Source organism: Rattus norvegicus, chromosome 5 (genome assembly GCF_021556685.1).
Source record: "Rattus norvegicus strain SHRSP/BbbUtx chromosome 5, alternate assembly SHRSP_T2T, whole genome shotgun sequence".
NCBI classification, from domain to species: Eukaryota; Metazoa; Chordata; class Mammalia; order Rodentia; family Muridae; genus Rattus; species Rattus norvegicus.
In genome coordinates, this window is record NC_141538.1 from 14,137,121 (window position 1) to 14,159,093 (window position 21,973).

At 42.5% G+C, this 21,973-nt stretch overlaps 1 protein-coding gene across 2 annotated transcripts in view; it reads left to right on the top strand.

Moving 5' to 3' along the window:
- Cpa6 (carboxypeptidase A6) overlaps positions 1 to 20,522 on the top strand; it is a 371,225-nt gene extending 350,703 nt beyond the window's left edge. Inside the window, 3 exon segments of one of the 2 annotated variants that reach the window (NM_001415862.1) lie at positions 6,157 to 6,359; positions 15,590 to 15,674; positions 19,926 to 20,522. In NM_001415862.1, coding sequence (NP_001402791.1) covers positions 6,157 to 6,359; positions 15,590 to 15,674; positions 19,926 to 20,113 — 476 coding nt within the window. In that variant the 3' untranslated portion in view covers positions 20,114 to 20,522. 2 annotated transcript variants of the gene reach the window in all.
- The last annotated feature ends 1,451 nt before the right edge of the window (positions 20,523 to 21,973 follow it).

Below are 21,973 nucleotides of genomic sequence, written 5' to 3' on the forward strand. Positions count from 1 at the left end.
CAGGTTTTAAGTCCGATGAACTAAAAGGATTTTCAGCTAACTTTGTGACAGCATTCCGTTATTCATAAGCCAATTTGAATAAAGCTTTTTTAGGGGAACTTTGGCATGTAAACATATCATAGAACATCTACCAAAGGGAGTGTAGTGAAGCTTTACTCAGACCAAGAGTATACAACCCTCGTGCTAAAGCCTAACCCTTATGTGCAAATACAAAGGAATAGAGCAGAAAAAATCACTCATTTGGAGAAGAAAGCTGAGGCCTGGAGGCACAGCCCTGTAATTCCAACTCCTTGGGGATGTGAGGTGGGTGAGTAACTTAAAATAAAAGGGTTTGGGGGCTCAGCAACAGAGCACCTACCTACCATGTGTGAGCCCCTGAGCCCTGGGTTCAATTCCCAGCCCTGGAGGGAGAGGAGGGAAGAAGGAGAAGGATTGGGAAGAAGAAAAGGGAGAGAGGGAGGGGGGAAGGAGGGATGGTGGCTATTCTTTGTCCTCCATCTTGGATACAGTGTTTGTTAATGGCTACACATCACGTAGGTTACATCGCAATAAATTTAATTTTAAAGAACCAAAGTAACAGAAGATAAATGCTTTTACATGAAAGTTTATTAGTGATTTTCCCCAAAAATCCTGATGATGACATTTTTGTTGAAATTTTGCAGGACAGAAATTGGCATCTTTCATAATACTGTCATCATACTCATAAACATGGCTTTCTTGATCACGAATATTTAAGATTTTCTTTATACCATCATAGTGAGGGATTATTTTGATAATATTCATAATATCTCATTTTTATGAAGTAGTCTTATAAGAAATAATGGTGAAAATGAAAGTACAGTATAATATTTTTGAAGATGGTTTTGATCTAGTTTATCCCGGTCTCCTCTTCTTGAACAATGTCTCTGGGGATATGTTTTACAAAAGACCTAGTTTTGGAGAAGTAATGGGAATTTTAGAGCATAGTACCTACCTGGAAGAAGCTAGTCACTGGGGACAAATCTTTGACGGTATCTTATCTCTAGCGTGTGTGTGTGTGTGTGTGTGTGTGTGTGTGTGTGTGTGTCTGTGTGTGTCTGTGTGTGTGTCTGTGTCTGTGTCTGTGTGTGTGTCTGTGTCTGTGTCTGTGTGTGTGTGTCTGTGTCTGTGTCTGTGTGTGTGTCTGTGTGTGTGTGTGTCTGTGTGTGTGTGTCTGTGTCTGTGTCTGTGTGTGTGTCTGTGTGTGTGTGTGTCTGTGTGTGTGTGTCTGTGTGTGTGTGTGTGTCTGTGTGTGTGTGTCTGTGTCTGTGTGTGTGTCTGTGTGTGTGTATGTGTCTGTGTGTGTGTGTGTGTCTGTGTGTGTGTCTGTGTCTGTGTGTATGTCTGTGTCTGTGTGTGTATGTGTCTGTGTGTGTGTGTGTCTGTGTGTGTGTCTGTGTCTGTGACTGTGTCTGTGTGTGTGTCTGTGTGTGTGTGTTTGTGTGTGTGTGTCTGTGTGTGTGTGTGTGTGTGTGTATTCATCCCTCTCTTTTCCCTTTCACACCTCCCTGCACCGTGAATAAACTTCATTGCCACCTATTCTTCCTGCTGTGACATTTTGCAGCAGTGTGACATGACTCTTTGAAATTTGAAAATTCATGTGAACCTGGAATATCTCTACAGCAATGTGTTTGGAATCAGGGTCTTTGTAGAAATAACTTGGTAAGAGGAGGTAGTATATTCTAGAGTGAGCTCTAAACCTAATGCGAGGGAAGGACACATAGAGTCACACAAGAAGACTCTGTGCGGTGACACAATGCTTTAACACAAAGCCACAAACAGCTTAAGGCAGGAGGATTTATTCTGGCTCTTGATCTCAGAGGGTTTGAGTTGATGGTCCTTTGTCCCTGTGCACTTAGGCCAGAAGGAGTACATGGTAAAGAAGCATATTCTAGTAGACAAAAAGCAAGGGGGGTGGGGAGGAGAAAAGCAGGGGCTGGGAACAACATATCCCAAGGATCTAATTCTTCCTAAAATTCCCATAACCTCCCAAAATAGTACCACCAAACTCAGGACCAAACGGTCAACATATGAGTCTACTGGAGACATTTTATATTCAAACCATAACAAAGCCCACATAAAGAAGAGGGCAGAACCGGAGGAAGACAGTTACAATTGGAGTATGGCAGGATCAGAGAGAAGCTGGAGATAGCAAGGAAGGACTCGTTCCTAGCAAATCCAGCAGAATGGCAGCTCTGTTGACACCTTGATTTTACTCTGCTAGTCTCAAGGACAGCAACAGTATCATTTCTATTGCTTTAAGCCAACCAACCTGTAGCCTAGACGGCAGGAAACTGCTGCAACAATTAAGGTAGATGCCTGCTGTTTTACTACAACTTAATTATGTAGACATGATACTGTGTGGAGTTTATTTTTATAGGAAAATGAAGCGGTATTATATCAATCCACTCTATATTTTCCTGAGGGTGTGCACATGCTTCTCCCTACCACCCCAATGTATAGATTCCCAAAAGAAAGACAAATGTAGAGTCTTACATTTTAAATATTTTAAACAGCTCAGTGGCTTGAACACTCCCTAACTCCACATGGCTAACACATACACCCCTCCGATATTCCTGAGTTAATACTTACTAAATTTATACTTTATCTTTGCTGCCTTTGACCCTGCTGAGCAGCCCTCCTGGGGCTGCTTTCCCCTTGCACCTACACATCGGCTGTCTTGCCCTCCTGTACCTTTCCGGTACAATCTGTCTCCTACACCCTAGGCAAGGCAGAATCCCCTCTTCCTCTACCTTGGTCCCTTCCCAGGATTCCTAAAATGTCCCACCTCTGACTCCCTGCCCAGCCATTGGCCAAGAGTAACTTTATTGACCACTCAAAAACCAACTGGGGACAGGCTTCCTTTAGTCCAACGTGCGGGACATTGCAAACTGGTTTTTGGGTAACATACTTAGCATAAGGACACAAGTCGCTATAGAAAATATCCCTGTAATCAATGCTACCTTGAGACTTGTTTCTGCTCTCTTATTCCTGCCCTGTTCTCCACTGTTTGCATCAATACTTTCTGGTAGACATTCCACTGTTAATTGTCAATTGGTGTTCTATTTTCCCTCTGTTATTCCCAATCCCCACACTTGGGTTTTTCAACATCGATTTCTAAACTATATATATATGTTCCTTTCCAAAAAAAAGACCAGTCTTGGGTCTATCAACATTTCATCGTGGAAACGGATGGAGGAGGCTCACTAGACCTCTTAACTGTTTCAAGGAATGTCAGGGGTAAGACAGCATTGGCAGTTATTGGTGGCTAGGGAGAGGGGGTTCATTCAAGGTCACAGCCATCCCTGATGTAGGCAGTAAATGATTGCTCAGGGAGGCAGAAGCATTTTCTTCAGTGATTCGTAAGTTGTCCCTGCTCCTGCATGTAACTTTAATTAAACTTACTGGTTCACACACACAAAAGATGGAAAGAAAAAAGCAAGCAAGCATAGAAGTAGAAGGGAACTAAGTTGGAGCTGGGAAGACAAATAGAAACAGCATGAGTGAGAGGGAGACAAGAGGGGTACATGAGGACCAATAGAATCAAAGTGTATCCATATATAGACATGTCAGAGTAAAATCCATTGTTATGTATAATACATGCTAATAGAAAGACTGGGGAAGGGGGCTGGAGAGATGGCTCAACGGCTAAGAGCACTGACTGCTCTTCCAGAGGTCCTGAGTTCAAATCCCAGCAACCACATAGTAGCTCACAACCATCTGTAATGAGATCTGATGCCCTTTTCTGGTGTGTCTGAGGACAGCTACAGTGTACTCATATATAATAAATAAATAAATTTTTTTAAAAATTAAAAAAAGAAAGAAAGAAAAACTGGGGGAAAAGATTGAGGATTTCAGCATACTCTTACACCCTCTCCCCTGTGTTCCACCAGTTTCCATTCCATGGAATGTTTTAGAAAACTTTCTTATTTTACATTTGATTTTTTTTTAATTTTTAACCAATATATATTAGCTATACACACTAATGAAGTAACACTTTTGGAATACTGTGAAATGTTCTAGAATTAGGTAGTACTGGTTATGCACCTCTATAAACAACTGAATTGTATACTTTTTTAAAAAATAACTTTTATTGTATCATTTTGTTAAAACATTTTCTCCAGGAATTTTTCAAAGTGTATCAGAGTACAGTTAGATTTAAAAAAAAGTCAAGATTCACATTTCTTTTAAAAAAACAACTTTGAAGCCAGACGAGGTAGTATAGCTCTTAGGAAGGAGGTGGGATGGTTAAGATTTTGAAAACAAGCTGGATTGCATGGTAAAACCCTGTCCAGAAACAAGAGCTAGGGACATCGCTCGGGAGGGGCTCTGGATTTGATTCAAGCACTGAAAAAAAATAGACATCATTGTATACAAGACTTCCAGTGCTACAGTTACAAACTCAAATGTCAAGGCTGGAGATGGCTCAGTGGTTAAGAGCACTTGCTGTTGCCACAGAGGACCCCAGTTCAGTTCCCAGCACCCACCTCGTTGCTCACAATGATGGAAGGGATCTGACACCCTTTGTGGCCTTCTCTGGTATGAACTTGGTACATAAACACACACACACACACACACACACTCACACATGCACACACAAAGACACAGAAAAAAATAAAAATGAATATTTAAAAAGTCAAATGTTATTTTGACTCTTGTTCTTTCTAAACAGCTCATTTTTTTTTCTCCAGAATTACTTTCTTTCTTTAGACATTACTGTGTTCAAGCATTGATATTTTCCCTCTTTTGTCTTATTTGGTGTGTAATGTCTGTTTGATTTTCCCATCATTGTAGAGAAATTTTAATTACCAATTCTTCCAATGTTTATTTTCTTCTGCCCTTCTAGGCCTACTACTAATCACATTGATATTTATTCTACTTCTCATTTTATTTTATTTCTGTCTCATTTTTCCAGCCTTTTTATCCCTTTCTGTTTGTTTTTTATCCCTTTCTGTGCATGCTTTGAACCAACTCGCTAATAAGTTCGACTATATTCATTCAAGCCACAAGTTAAGTCGTGAGTTAAGCCATGAGTTAAGAGGCTGGCATTACTTTCTATAAGTAGGGGGTGACAATGGCCAACAATATAAAATAAACACACAAAATATAACTATAGCCAAAATTTCTTAGAACAGCAATGTTTTGTGGCTGTTACAGTGCTTCTTAGTTTTGTATAGACTTCTATAGATCAACTCAAAATGATTATTGAAAAATGTTAAAAAGGCAAGCATGTTAGTTCACAGCTGTAATCCTGGAACCCAAGAAGGCAGGGGAAGGAAAGTTACGGAGTTTAACACCAGCCTGGGCACATGAGACCCTGTCTCAGAAGAAAAATAAATAAAATTTAGTTTAAAGAATTTTTTTAACACAAGTGGATCCTCATGATAAGAAGTACCCTGGGTTTTTATAAATTAGTGTGGACTTCTCTGATCTATAAATATAATAGATTTTGGATAGACCCATGTTCTGTCCTGTCTTCATAACCTATCAATATTTGTGTATTATCAGACACTTTTTTCAAATGTCTTCCCTTCTCTTTTAATTTGACATTGAGTTCTTCAATAAATGTTTGTAGAACACTTCTCAGATACTGTTCCAGCTGCCAGGGATCCAGCTAGCAAGAGGTAAAAGTTAACAGAGAGTCTGGACAGAATATGGGTTCTAATAGAATAAGGACTTTTTCCTGTGCTGTTTACATTGTATCCCAGGCTTCAAGAGCGGTGTGAGCACCGGCTGAATGGTAAGTGAGTAAATATTGAGCACTAATTACACCACTGCTCATTGCTACCAAAACGAAAGTGCAGGTGTTGTGGAGCATATGAATGAGAGCTTTCTATAGGGGATTACACAGAATTATTTCTCCCACAGAAGAACTAACAGCTAAGAGAGATGTTCGTTCCAAGTGTTCCTCAAAGCTTTAAACAACCAGCACCAGCACCCACTCAGACTCTCCTAGAGCATAGACTTGTGTCCACTCAGAATTTTCACTATTGATTTCTATAAATGAGAAATTGAGTTACTTATTCAATAATATCAATTTAAAAAAAAATAAGGAAAGACCCAGTTTAACAATGCTTGTTTGTTTTTCGGCTTCTCCCCTGCCCGAACACTCGCCCCGTTTTCTTCTCTGACTTGCAGATGAAGGAGCCTCTGCAGACCCTTGCGATGACACGTACTGTGGTCCTTTCCCGGAGTCTGAGCCCGAGGTGAAGGCTGTGGCTAACTTCCTTCGAAAACACAGGAAGCGCATTCGGGCGTACCTTTCTTTTCACGCCTACGCTCAGATGTTGCTGTATCCCTATTCTTACAAACACGCCACAATCCCCAATTTCAGCTGTGTGGTAAGTGTGTGCTCTTGTATGTGTGCGTGGGGCCTCATGCTGTCCTTCAAGACTAAGGCTGCGGTTCTGAGTACTAATGAGAGCAGCGAACATTCAAGTATTTTATATTAACTAACTCATTTAGGCTTTAGAAACTTTCTCAGCCCCATTTTACAGATGAGAAAATCGAGTGTGAGGAAGATTAAGCAGATACACTAAGAACTCTCAGGGTTGTAGCCAAAACTTGGCCTCAAGCGTAGCTCCAGCAGTATTGTTTATAACTGCTATTCTGCCTCCCAAATGCAAGCATTCCAAACCAATTTTACATTCTTATAATTCATACAGAAAATGTCGGGGGAGTGGATTTGATTAATATTATAGTTTTGGTCATATGTGCAGGGATGTAATTAACTTTATTAGGTCAATGATCATTCATAAATTATAGTCTGACTCATTAATAAAGGCAAGTTTTACAAGTGCTGTTTGCTTAATGCTTACCAAGTCTCTTGACGCCCAGCTGACACGTTAGTATTAAGGACAAATGGACTTCTGGGTGTGATGGCATAAAGGGGAAAAACAAGAGCCTTGTTCTTTATCTCACTAATGCAACAAGCTGCTCCCTTCAGGGCATAATTCACCATTAAGGAGCCATCTCAGAGCCTGTAGCATGAGAAGGCCTATAAAGTTCAAAATGGAGGAAAGCTGACAGACAGTGTGGGGAGTCAAAGCAGCAGTTGCCTTTGGGAGAATGATGACTCCCTAGAAGCATCGGGAGTTCTGGGTTGTCGCTGTCATTCTACCCCTTGACCTGAAAGGTTATAGGCATGTGTTCAATTTGTGAACATTTACTGAGCTATAAACGTAACATTCGTGGTTGTTTTTTCCTTCTTCTACTCCTGACGCTAAATGTGCAGTGCCTTTTCCAACATCGTTTCTCCAACACCAAGCAAGTGACCGATTCCATAAGTTCTGACACTAGCTGCCCATAGTAACCACCAGACTCCAAGCTAAGCCTGCAGGCGGTGAGACGTCATCCACTCCAGATACCAACTCCAAGCAGGGGACCTCGACACTTTGGTGAACTAGAGTCCAAGGTTCCCAATACCCACCCTCTCCCCGGTTTCTCTAATTTATTGGAACGACTCACAGATCCCAGAGAAATGCTTTACTCACTGTTACTGACACATTTACACACAGCCTGGGAATAGTCCAAGGATAGAGCAAAGCTCAGCATAAGCAGGAGACGCTGGGCTTCCGTGCCTCCTACCAGCACTACCGCGTGCTAACCAAACCAGATGACGTCAGACCCCAATGTCTAGGAGTATTACAGCTTCCCCTTTACATAGCACAGTGAACCAGATCACTGCCCATTTATAACTCAGCTCCCTTTCTTAGACTGCTATAATAGAGGAGAGATGCAATTAGCATCTGTGGAGTAGAGACCAAGGATGCTATTAACATGCTGAAATGCCCAGAGCTGCACCCCAACCCAATCCATAGCAACTCGCCATTAATCTATAAGTCTAGAGTGACACTGTTTGGAGATCTGGGGTGAAGTCTGTCAAGATGATGGCTTAGAGGTCAAGGTACTTACAGTACAAACATGAGGACCTGAGTTCACATCCCCCATACCCATGTAACAATCCAGATGTAGTCTTATATACATCTGTAATCCCAGTACTTTGGGGGATAGAAATATGAGAATTTTTGGGCATGCTCGCTACCAGCCTAGCCAAAAAAACAACTGAGTTCCTAACTCAAGGAGAGACGCTGCCTCAAAGGAATGTGGCAGAGTGATAGAGGATCCCAATATCTACTCTGGCTTCAAACACACACACACACACACACACACACACACACACAAAATTCACAGTATCACAAACATGCACACCACACACACACACACACACACACACACACACACACGCACGCACCAACACATACTTCATACATATAATACAAAGTTATGGGGTAGGGGAAGGAGAGGGAGAGAAAATTCTGAAATAGGTTAAACTAAATCACTAAAACTAAGATGAAAAAAATTTCAGAAACCAAGCAGTCCCTGATTGTTAATCAGAAATCATTATATCCTATTAAATTTTTAAAAAAATATTCTACCAATATGTAAGAGCTTCTACTAACTTTTAAAGCCATCATTAAACTGCTTTAAATATAGAAATATTTCAATAAAAATGTGCTTCTTGCTTAGCTGAGGGCCCACAAATGTCCTTCTGGACAATGGAAAAGTGAGGACGACTGAGAAAAGGAGCGTCTTATATCTCACTGTGCCACCCTGAAGACCATTCTAGGAGGGAAATGAGATATGCTCACTCCGTGGATAGATCATATCTAAACCGCTTATCACCATAGTATCTGCACTAGAACACCAAAAGCACAGTGAGCTCAAAGAGGTTAGAACCAGACTTCAAGGTAAAACAGCAGCCGGGAAGCTACCACCATTTGACCCAGTCAAAGACAAGAATCGAACTAAAAAAAAAGTAAACTCTGTTGTAGAGAGAGGAAGAGCTTTAAAATTCTCGCAGGTCATGATAGTGTACCGTGTAAGTGCAGAGAGGACAGAGACACAGTAAAAAGGGAGACACCAAGATAAACGTGGTTCCAGGGCGGGTGGAGGGTGGGGCCAGGGTGGCGTTGGGGATAGGATGGAGGTATGTACGTATGCACGGGAGCAAATAGAAGACTCATTCAAAAGAAAAGCCAGGCCGCCCTAGTGAAGAGACTTGGCAGGAAGGCGGAGAGAGAGCAGGTTCCCTACTAGACAAAGCGAACGGCACTCCCAAGCCTCAAATCCAGTGGTGGGTTTTGATAGCATAGCGATGCTTCTGTAGAAACGCACACCACAGTCAAGAGGATTGACTCTGACTCAGCAGACCCCATCCTAAAACTGAGCCACTCTGCTAAGGGCCTGAGAACCAGGAACGATCCCAAATCAGGGAACTAAATTTAACTTTCCATCGCCCCAGGGTCAGAGAAAACCCCGGGAGGCACTTGTAGAGCAGATACTCCAACAACGAAAAAGCAAAGTGCAGGTTACCAGAGGGTTCTGCTAAGGTGAGAGAAAGGCAAAGATAGCCCCACCCTCAGTGGCTGGGAGCAAATCACATCCACTGAGGATAATTATGATCAACCTTCCTTGCTTGCGGCTCACTACTAGAGTCCCACATGCTGAAGTTTCAGATACTGAGAGCTGGACCCCTCCAAACACAGTGCTGATTCCTAGGAGAGCTTGATCCGAAGAGAAGCCTCCACCACTCCTCAGACCCTCCACATAACATACTAGTGTGGTTGCTTCTTCCTTTTGTTCCTCCCAGTGCATTTCGGAGAAACTCTGAAAGCAAAATTATTAGGTATTCGCAGTGGGTAATGTGGCGAGGGATTCTCAGGAGGGAGAGAAATCTGCCCAGCACACAGAATACAAACATAAGTGCAGACAGCCCAGGAGGACATCAGACACTAGTCCAACACACTCGCAACACCAGCAAGATGCTCAAAAAGATAAGAACCCAGGGTCCGCTGGCCGGCAGTTCCCAGTGAGTCTAACCTGCAGTCTCCGGGGCGTCGGTTTTCTACCCTTGCCTCTCATTTTAAACACACTCCTTTAAACACTTTACTGTCACATTTGGTTTTTTCTTTTTATATTTGACTTTCTCTCATACAACCACCTGATCTTACACATTTCTTCACTCCACAGTAACCATTTAGTGCTGTCCTACTCTCACCTGTGCCCCCCTTTTCTTTTAATAAGTAATTCATTCTTAAATGTTTTTACTTTATCACATTTACCCTTATTTTAAAATAAAACCTTTCCTCTTTTAAGTACTCACCCTTTATAAATGGATCTATGTGTACATTTGAACTCCTTTCTTGAGAAATCTTTGTTGTTGCTGCTGCTGCTGTTGTTGTTGTTTTAATTTCTTTCTCCACTGATCTTGTTTCCCTTTTTTATTTAACCTTGTTTCTTCTATTGAAGAAGACACAAGGAGACAGAATGCTTCTCATGCTTATGGAGGGGTAGAATTAAAGTTATAAAAAGGCCTGTATTAACAAAAGTGATCTACACAGCTAATATAATTTTCATTAAAATTCCAGGAACAGAGGACTGGATTTAAGAGCACTGACTTCTTCCAGAAAACCTGGGTTCAATTCCTAGCACCCACATGGCAGCTCACAACCATCTGTAACTCCAGTTCCAGGGGATCTGGTGCCCTCTTCTGGCTGCCACAGATGCGCATGCATACATACAGAAATACTCATATGCATAAAACAAAAGATTAAATAATTTAAAAGTATTTTAAAAGTACAATCACAGTAATCACAGAAGTAGAAAAGAAAACCCTAAAATTCATATCTGAGGGCAAAAAAAATCAAAATATCCAAAGCAGAAAAAATAATGCTATGTGGACATCGTGACACCTCATCTCAAGTTATATTACAGCGCCATAGTAACAAATGCAGCAAAGACCAAGAGAGTAAAATAGAGGGCACAGCAAAATAGATAGATAGATAGATAGATAGATAGATAGATAGATAGATAGATAGATAGATAGATAGATCAAACACACACACACACACACACACACACACACACACACACACGGTGATTTGCATGAAGAGATCCCCATAGGCTCATGGGGAGTGACACTGTTGGAGGTGTGGTCTTGTTGGAGGAAGTGTCGGGAGTGGTGGGAGCGTTGAGGTTTCAGAAGCACACGCCAGGCCCAGTGGCTCACTTTCTCTTCCTGTGGCTCAGGATGTAGAGCTCTGCCTGAAGCTCCTCCAGCACCATGCCTGCCTGCGTGCTGTCATGCTTCTCATCACGATGATAATGGATGGAACCTCTGAACCTGTCAGCCTGGCCCAACTAAATACTTTCCTTTATACGTGTCGCTGTGGTCACGGTGTCTCTTCCCAGCAGGAGAAGCTGTGAAGCCACACAAGCAACACAGTTGTTTTTAAAGGTTTCAAAAACATTCACTGGAACAAATACAGCCCCTCAACAAACTGTACAGGGAAATCGGGATAACCAGGTGTAGAAGAATGAAATTGCCACATCCAAATTCCTTGCACTGCTCAAAAGTAAATCAAAGATGGATCAAAGGGTGAAATGTAGAGTTGTGAGATTACTAGAGGTAAGCAGGGGGATATCACTTCAAGTTATAGACAAGGGCTATGTGAAAAGAACGCAGCAGCACAGGAAGCAATCCCCAAACCTGGTTAGGTGACTACATGGAATCAGAAACTTTCTACACAGCAAAGGAAACAGTTAGCAGAGTGAAGGGGCCAACAGAACTGAGAAAACATCTTTGCCAACCACAGATCAGTTTGAAACTAATGCCTAGGATATGTGAAGACCTTCAAAACCCAAACGCCTCTAAAAGAAACATCCCCACAAATAAGTGGCTATGAATTGAATGTTTCCAAAATATATATATACGACCAATAATACGTGAAAAAGTGTTAACATCAGAAAACTGCAAGTAAAATTGTCCAGAAAGCCCATCTCACTCCTGTCAGGGTGACTATCATCAGGTGACAGCAGATGCTAGCAAGGATGTGGAGAAAGAGGAACACTCCTCCATTGCTGGTGAGATTGCAAGCTGGTACAACCATTCTGGAAATCAGTCTGTAGGTTCCTCAGAAAATTGGACATTGAACTACCTGAGGACCCAGCTATACCTCTCTTGGGCATATACCCAAAAGATGCTCCAACATACAACAAAGGCACATGCTCCACTATGTTCATAGCAGCCTTATTTATAATAGCCAGAAGCTGGAAAGAACCCTGATGCCCTTCAACAGAGGAATGGATACAGAAAATGTGGTACATCTACACAATGGAATATTACTCAGCTATCAAAAACAATGACTTTATGAAATTCTTAGGCAAATGGATGGAACTAGAAAATATCATCCTGAGTGAGGTAACCCAGTCACAAAACAACACACATGGTATGCACTCATTGATAAGTGGATACTAGCCAAAAAGCTCCGAATACCCGTGATACAACTCACAGACCATATGAAACTCAAGAAGAAGGAAGACCAAAGTGGGGATACTTCGGTCCTTCTTAGAAGGAGGAACAAAATATTCATAGAAAGTAGAGGGTTGAAGGGACTTCAGAGGAAGAAAGGAGGGGGAGGAAGGGGAGGCAGAATCAGGTATGGGAGGAGATGGGGAAGATATACAGAGGGTCAGAAAATTGAGCAGAGGTGTGTTGCAATGGGGAGATGGGAAACAGGGGGTAACCACCAGAAAGTCCCAGATGCCAGGAAAGCAAGAGGCTTCCAGGACCCAACAGGGATAAGATTAGCTGAAATACCCAACAAAGAAGAGGGAGAACCTGTAGACACCATATCTAAAGGTTAGGCACGGCCCCCAGTTGGGGAATGGAGCTACCCACTCATCTCCAAATTTTTAACCTAGAATCACTCCTGTCTAAAAAAAATACTGGGACAAAGTGTGGAGCAGAGACTGAAAGGCCATCCAGAGACTGCCTACCTGGGGATATATATACCAGCACATATACAGACACCAAACCCAGTCACTATTGTGGATGCCAAGAAGTGCATGTTGACAGGAGCCTGACATAGCTCTGACAATACAGAGGCGGATACTAGCAGCCAACCATTGGATTGAACACGGGGGCCCTAATGGAGGAGTTAGGGAAAGAACTGAAGGAGCTGAAGGGTTTGCAACCCCATAGGAAGAACAACAGTATCAACCAACCAGACCACACAGATCTCCCAGGGACTGAACCACCAACCAAAGAGTTTACATGGAGGGACCCATGGCTCCAGCTGCAAATGTTGTAGAGGATGGCCTTATCTGGCATCAATGGGAGGAGAGGTCCTTGGTCCTGTGAAAGCTCGATACCCCAATGTAGGGGAATGCCAGGGCAGTGAGGTGGGAGTGGGTGGGTGGGTGGGGAAGCAGGGGGAGGGGGATGGGATGAGGGGTTGTGAGGGTAAACTGGGAAAGGGGATAACATTTGAAATGCAAATAAATAAAATATCCAATAAAAAAAAAAGAACGAAAACCGATAATTGTTCGCAATGACATGGCAAAGACTAACCTTTGTACTCTATTGATGGATGCATAAACTGGTACTGCCACTATGGAAGCCAGTGTAGAGATCCCCGGAACTAAAGATGGACCCACCATAGTAGCCAGCTATACTCTTCTTGGCCACATACGCAAAAGACTAAGTCACCATTCGTGTTCACTACTGCTCTACTCACAAGATCCAGGGAGGGAACCAGCTTAGAGGTCCAGCAACAGATGAATGAAGAAAATGTGGCCCACATAAAAAAATGGAAATTTATTCATTTATAAAGAAAAATCATGACATCTGCAGGAAAAATGATAAAACTAAAAATCATTCTGCTAAAAGTAGGGCAATCAGAAAGACAAACACCTCATATTTTCTCTTACATGAAGAACCTCGATCTAAAATCTCTCAAGGGGATATGGGGGGAGGGTGAGTGGGGGTGCACCACGTATACCTGTCATGAAATGTGAAGAGGACCATGAAGGGGAAAGAGGAGATCTTAAGGAAGGGGTGAAGGGGGAAGAGAGGGCAATGCAATATATGTAGTAGAAAAGTAGAAAGGAGGTGCATAGGGAGGGGGAGACAGAAGGAATGAATTATAACAAAGATCTGGGACACCTGTTTGGAAAGCCCACAATGAATTCCATTGCTTGTGTACTGATGTTTTTAGAACAGTTAAGATTGTGTACATACCTTGCCTAAATAAGCAAAGCGGTGCTTTGTTTCTTAGTACATTTTTCATAGCCATCAAAAATAATGAAAGCACAAGTCTCCCGACCAGCAAAATGCAGTCATCTGCTAAATGCAGAAACGTCTGACTTTCTCATAATAGAATATGGCTAAGACTATTGGATACAACCCTGAAATTTTTCCATAGGCTCCTCACGACAATGTTTACATTTCTTTTCTGTTGGCTCGAGTAAGCACATTGCCATCAGCAAGATCAGTATTTAATGGTCTGCCAGTGCCCGGAGCCCTGGGCTGGAATAGCCACAAAGGACAACACTGGCAGCAAACAGTGCCGTGTGCATTGAAGAGCTTTACAAGGAACATGATGTGGGGCTCAGTCCTCCACACACACCCTCACGTTCCCCAGGGTGCTTCAAATGAAGCATTAAATTATTCACAGGCAAATTGAAATGGGAGAACTGTGTGCTGGTTTCAGCATGCTTCTCTTCCACTCATTTGTTATCCAATACCTGTCTAAACCCTTGCTAAGGCTGCTCCTCTGGGGTCGGCTACAAAGGTTTAAAGAACAATTATTTTGCTAGAATGTCCAGCACTTAGAATTTTGACCATGTTGAGGGTGTGTGTGTGTGTGTGTGTGTGTGTGTGTGTGTGTGTGTGTGTGTTGTTTTCCCCTGACATTGAACAGGAACAATGCCACCTTGGACTTTCCTCATCTCAGCAGCAGCTTCGTGGGGCTCTGTAACCTCGGAAGTCAGCAAGCATCACTCAATTGATGTTCTTGCTCCCGATGGGAACAAACAAACAGCATAAAGGGAGTCGATCTTCCTTAGTGGTTTCTTAATTGATCCAAAAACATCTGTATATACCTACTGAGATATATACTTGTGGATCAATATGATTGACTACTCTTACAGACTGTGCCTCTTCGACATTCCTATGAGAAATATGAGAAGTATCTATTACATACAGAGACGTGTCACTAAGGATAGGATATGAATTAGAGATAAGATTAACATTACCATGACCCTGTCAGTTGTTTTGTAATACACAGAAATAAGTGTGCCTGAAATAAAGGGCAGAGCAAACACACACAAAGTTCGGGAACTACGAGAGCATGTCCTAGCTTGCTCATTCTTTTCTGTGCAACCCCAGGATATTCCCTTTAACCTCATTGAACCTTCCCTTTCTCATCTACAAAATAGAACTGCATTTATCCTTGGTGTAATGGTATCCTCATTTGTGTGAGGATCAACCAAACCAAAAATGTGTTTTAGCAGGCACGTTGGTCCTCAGCACTGTAGAAAATAGTGTTGCTAAATGTACTATGTAACACCACAAATAGTTGTTACTAAATATAGCTGTTAACTTATGAGCCATTTTTGCGCTCTCTGTGGACCTGACCACCAATAATGCTCGAGCAACATGCCAGTGTCTATAGACGCTCCAGGGCAGCAGTAGATGTGACACGGTTTCTCCATTGTGTCCTCACAGGAGTTTGCAGCTCACAAAGCTGTGAAGGCACTTCGGTCAGTGCACGGGATACGGTACAGACATGGCCCTGCCTCCCAAACGTTGTGTAAGTTTCCTGTGCATGTCGTATCAGAGCTGTGCCATGACTTCCCTTTAAGAAGCAAAATGTGCTCTCAATAAAGCAAAATTTGTGACTATCAGATTAGCCAAAGAAGATGGGAGAGTTGGTGCCTGTTTAGTTTCCCACAGCTTGACAGAAATCGGCATGCCGATTTAAACCAGTACCGAGCAGAGAACGTGCTAAGCAGGCGGTAATGACTGCAAGTCGAATTGAGATCCCTTGACAGTGGAAAGTACCCAAATGGGCTCCTTAAGCAATCTGTAAGGACTGTCAGTGTGGAAATGGCCTCAGGAAGATAATGAAGTAAATGGTTCATCTCGCCGGCAGCTTCCCTTTGTCCCCTTCCTTCGCCATCCCTGTTAGGAAATGCCATTTCAAACCCAGCTTCTTCATCTCGATTTCCTCTTGAAGGTCGGTTTTAAAGTATTTCTTTTATACAAAATCAAAAGGAATCAGTATGTGAAAAGAACTTGGATACTGTACGGTCTATTCTGGAGCTTGCCAGATGTGTTGTCCGATAGCCAGGGTATCAATTAATTCTGGTTTTTAATTTCTTCAAATGCAACATGAGTAACTGGATTACATCATTCCTCATGACCTTCCAGATTCTACAATTTATTGTTACTGGGGAAATGTAGTGAGCAGTCGTGCATGTATGAATGTCTGTGTGTCCATGCCTTCACATGCCGTGTATCTGTGTATACACACCGGCATCTGACTGTGTTCCTTCACAAGGCCGAACTTCTCCTTGGCCTCTTTACATGGTCTTACTGGCCTTCCCCTCATCTTATCCCACAAAGGTGAACTGTCTGTTAATAAGTCAAATGAGTTAATCCTAAAAGTGAGAAGGGCACACACAGTGTCAATGGGTTGATTCCAAGCTCATGATTTTTGGTCCATGCTGACTTCTAAGACGGTTTCTCCTGTCTCCCCTATCTTCCCACTTGTCTCCCTTTTCTTCTATCCCTCTACCCTTTTCTCTCTGACTCACCCTTCATCTACCCTCCTACTCACTCTCCCTTCCTCTCTGATATGGTCTTGATAGATAGCCAAAGCTCACCTTAAATTTACCATCCCCCTGCCTCAACCCTAGCTACAGTGCCTGGCTATAGAGCTGCTCTTTAATAGCTCTGTTGAAAGGGAAAGTAGCATTTATAAAACAGCACATCCCAGCCAATGCCGACATGACACCTATACTGAAATTTTAAAGTCATTGTCCAAGTCTTGCCAGCCTTTTCATCTTGGTGCAAAGACATAGCCACACTGTTATATTTACAGAGAACAATCTGTTACCATAGAAATGAGCCTGCCACATCACCATGAGGTAATGCTTGGCACGTGCTACCTCTGACTTTGGCTTCTATTTGTTCTCTAGCCAGAGGGACATTGAAGCCACAGCACAATTCTGTCCTTAGCCAAAGCCAAGGGAATCTGAGAGGTCCCTGGGTTGCTCGGCTGTCTTCTTCATATAATGAATCCATCCTACTTGTCCTAGGAAATTGTATTAAAAGGCACACTGTTACCAGGCATGATGGCACACACTTGGAATCTAGCACTTTGGAGGTAGAGGAGAAAAGACTGACAAGTCCATCTTGGTCTACATGAGTTCTGGGACAGTCTAGTCTATAAAGCAAGTTTCAGGAAAGGTTAGGACAACATAGTCAGACTGTCAGGTTGTGTTGTTGCTGTTGTTGCTGTTGTTGTTGTTGTTGGTGGTGGTGGTGGTGGTGGTGGTGGTGGTCTTTGTGTGTGTGTGTGTGTGTGTGTGTGTTCAGATGTGTGTGTGTTTAAAAGGCCTGGCAGTGATAGCACATGTCTTTAATCCTAGCACTTGGGAGACAGAGGCAGGCAGATCCCTGAGTTCAAAGCAAGTTCCAGGGCAGCCAAGGCCACACAGAGAAATCCTCTCTTGAAAAACAAAGTGGAGAGGGACTTAGTGCTCTGTGATCAGTGCCCAGGGTTCAGGACTCAGTGTTCAGTGCTTAGGGGATAAAGTGTTTGCTGTACCAAATGTGAGGAGGAGAGTTTAAACCTCAGAACTCACATTAAAACCAGAATCAGCCGTAAGCATCTGCAATGCCAATATGCCTACTCTAGGGTGGGAAGTGGAGACAGGAGAATCCCCAGCAGTCCGTGGGCCAGCTATACTGCCATATGCAGCTATAGACACCTATAAAGCCTGCGTTAACAAGGTGGAAGGCAATGAATGAGGTTATACTCTGGCCTCCACACACGTGCTGTGGCACATGCTCACAGGAACATGCACAAACATGTGCACGTGCATTTTTAAAAAGTGATATGTTTGAGTAAATGAACGTGTTCTGGAGATTTAATAACAGTAGTTCATGTATAGCAAACTGGATCATAGAAATTTCAGGAAAGAAGGTACATCAAGATTTTTTTCTGTAAAATATTAATTCATTTAATAAATTATTCCTCTTGGGGCTTTTTTTCTAAACTCTACATACTAGGCCACTTAGGGGTATAAATAAGTATAAAAATAATAATAATAGCTAACACATCCCAAGTGTTTTCAAGTGATTTAGTATTTCACGTAATTTTCAGAGCAACCGTTATGCAACAGGCGTTAGCATTATCTTTTTTAAGGGAGTTTGAGGTGCAGGGAAGACAGGCAACAGGTGGAAGAAGTGGGTACCTAGCACACAGGCAACAGGTGAACGTGGGTACCTAGCACATAGGGTACCTTTAGTCAGTACCCTGTGCTTTTAGTTCTTGCCTGAAAAGTACAGCCTGTGAGGCCAGAGGAGCCAAAGACGAGAGTAACCAGAATGGACCGTTAGCTATGTTAAGTGCCATGAGAGGCTAAAAGACATATCTGAGAGGAGAACAAAAAAACAGAAAAGAAGATTAGATACAGGGTGGTTGGTGACCGTCAAGAACAAAGTTTACCACACAGGCAGAGACAAGAAGCAGACTAAAGTTTGAGGGTGCAGCCATCTTTCAATTCCCTTGAGTTCTCAAAACAAAATAAGGAGAGGGGAACCAGGTATGGTAACCAGGGGTGTGTGGCAACGTCATGAAGATTAGAGATTGTTGAGCGTCTTAACCAATGCAGATGTAAGGGGTGACAGAGACCTGAAGAGATTCACAGTACAGAGATGGCGGTATCACGTGGTATCAAGACAGGACACATGTATGGGGGGTGGGGGGAGCAGCATGTCTTCCTCTAAACTAAAAAGGTTAAACTTGGGGTTCTAATATCATCGGAGGAGGTGATGCTTAACCACTTGAGGAGCAGAAGTAAAATGGCGAATCGGGTAAGCTGTGAAAGAGAAAGTTCGGTAAATGCCAGGTTGTGATGCAGCCTAGAGCACTGCCTGTGATTGGACAGTGCACACCACAGGCCCCTCCTCCACGAGGATGCTCTCTGATGCCCTTCCCTGGATTGAAGTCAGAGAACCTGGTGGTAAATTGATCATTAGAGAAGCTGCAGCTTAGTGAGGACAGAGGAAGGCACTGGGAAGAGCGGGGGGAGTTTTAGTGAGATAGCTGTGCATGGCCAAGTGAGAGGAAACCACAGGAAAGCAGGGAAGGGTCTGGAAACTAAAGGTGGAAGGCAGGAAGGAACTCAACAGGAGTAAGAGAGCACAGAAAGTGGAGGAGATAAGGGGACTTCGGGAGCCAGAATTCTGAATTTCCAGACCTTGAAAGGAAAGAACTGAGTAATAAGAACAACAGAGGTTTCTCGCTGTAGACTGCTTATCGGTGGGTAAAGTGAGCGAGCAAGAGTGAAGATAAATGCTATGGGAACTGAGGTTGAGGAACTTTGAGGTCATCACACTGGCACGGCGTTAAGGCTTAGCTCAAAGACAACAGCAAGTGTGACTTGTAAGCTCCATGAGCCAGAGCCCGAAGAACTACCATTAGTGTATTCTTCCAACTTCTTATAATTACTGTGTTTGCAGCAGCTCGCATGTGGAGGGCAGAGGACAGCTACGTGGAATCAGTTCTCTCCTGCCTTTACATGGGTTCCATGAAGCGAACCAAGTCCTTTGCCACAAGAATTTTACCTGCTTAGCCAGCTATCTTAAATCATTCTTATTAAAGGGCTATTTCGTTGCAAGAATTTGGGAAGATTTGGTGAGCATGCATTTTATGCACGAGTGTGTGTGTGTGTGTGTGTGTGTGTGTGTGTGTGTGTGTGTGTGTGTGTGTGTGTGTGTGAAAATTCATTCTTACTCCTTAGTGAAGTGATTCTTTCTTTTTAACTTTCAGATGTAAGCTCTGGTAACTCAATGGATTGGGCTTATAAAAATGGAATACCCTATTCATTTGCTTTTGAACTTCGAGACACTGGGTATTTTGGATTTTTACTGCCAGAGATGCTCATTAAACCCACCTGCACAGAGACCATGCTTGCTGTGAAGAATATCACAATGCACCTGCTAAAGAACTGTCCTTGAGAGGAGCTTGCATCTAGCCTACCAATCCAGAGAAAGCAAATCCTGACCACAAGCTCCCTGGCAAATGTAACTGCTGAGACTGGAAGGATCCATGGACCGTAAAGAATCTTTCATGCAATTCAACACTTTGCAACAACAGCAAAGTAGGGCACAGCCTACTTTGGTATGAGAAGAAAAATCACTTTATATCCCTTTAGAGTCTTATTTGATTACAAGGGGGAGGGAATGTTTTCAAATTCCTTTGTCTCAAAAAGTGTACAAACTAATTGAGGATTTCCCTCCTCTCAACTGCTATGTCCTCGATTAAGACCTACACGACCAACAACATTTAATTACTTGGTTCTTATTTGAAGTGGAAACAATCAACTGTATTTCTTAATAAATATATAATTTTTCAAAGACTAACATTATTCACACATTCATCTCAGTTCAGTGCACTGTATACACCGATGAAAAGTTGGGCAGTGTCTCAATAGCCATGAACCCTCGGAGCTGTGGCTCACTGTACAACAGAGACCCTGGAAACACTGAATCATGGATAGATGAGGGTCTCCTGAGGCTCACCCTGGCTGAGAAGGTTTTGGCAGGTAAGGGCTGTAGGATATGGGGAGTCATTTTTCTTCCAGTGTGTAGCCACTGCTAAGTCTCTTACGAACTAGTAAATAACCCACATGCATGTGGATACATGCAAACAGCTCTAATTAACTCTGGGTTATTTTAAGAACAGTGAGAAAGTAGAAGGGAGATGTGTTGAAAAAAAGAAGTGCAAAGAAAGTGGAGTGGGATTAAGAGAGGAGAATGGGGTGAATATGATCTAAACACATGCAGTGGTTCTCATCCTTCCTAATGCTGGGACACTTTAAGACAATTCTTCATGTTGTGGTGACCCCCAACCATAAAATTATTCTGTTGCTACTCCATAACTGTAACTTTTCTACTGTTATGAATAGTGTTGTAATAGTTGATATGCAGGATTTCTGATGGGACCCCAAAGGGCAAACCACGGATAGAGAACCATCATTATATACATATATGAAATTGTCGAAGAATTAAAAACAAGATTGAGTGACTTATGCTTATTTCCTGAGAATCCCACTTTTAAAAAAGTTAAATAAGCCACGCATGGTGGCACAGGCATAAAATCCAGGATACTCTAGAGGTTGAAGCAGGGGGATTCCAAGATCACGGATTGCCGGGGCTATAGAGTAAATTCAAGACCATCCTGGTTAAATTAATGAGACTTTCTGAAAATAAAAATGAGAGATGTAACCATGTAGCTCACTGGTGTGACACTTTACCTAGCATGTATGAGGACTTGGGTTCACAATGCTGACAAACAAAAATCGAAGTTAATATTAGTTACAGGTGCCAGGCACAGGCGTTTTCTAATAGTAATCTCATTTAGAAAGGCAACGTAGACTTCCAGTTCCAGGAAGTCAACACATGATGTGTCTTCACCATTGAAGACAGCCTGGATGAGGTAGAACTCTTGTACGATGGGTTCTCGTCCATCTTTTCTGTTCAGCACCACACATACACACTAAAACACCAAGCCCATGGCTAATAAAAATTATTATAAACCATTAGACAATAAAGAAAGGAAATGGTCAGGCCTTGAATGAATATGGAAACCTAGAAAGGTATTTATGCAGACGTGACTTCACAACGTTATGAGAAATGGGGCCAGAGAACAGAGCCTAAAGCTACACCAAGTTGTGAAGCCCAATGAGTTCACGAGTTCACTTCCACCAGAATTCTGAGATTACCTTCAATGTAAGGGTAGATTAGATTATCATACACTCTTATAACTTTAGATACACACACACACACACACACACACACACACACTTATGCAGTCAC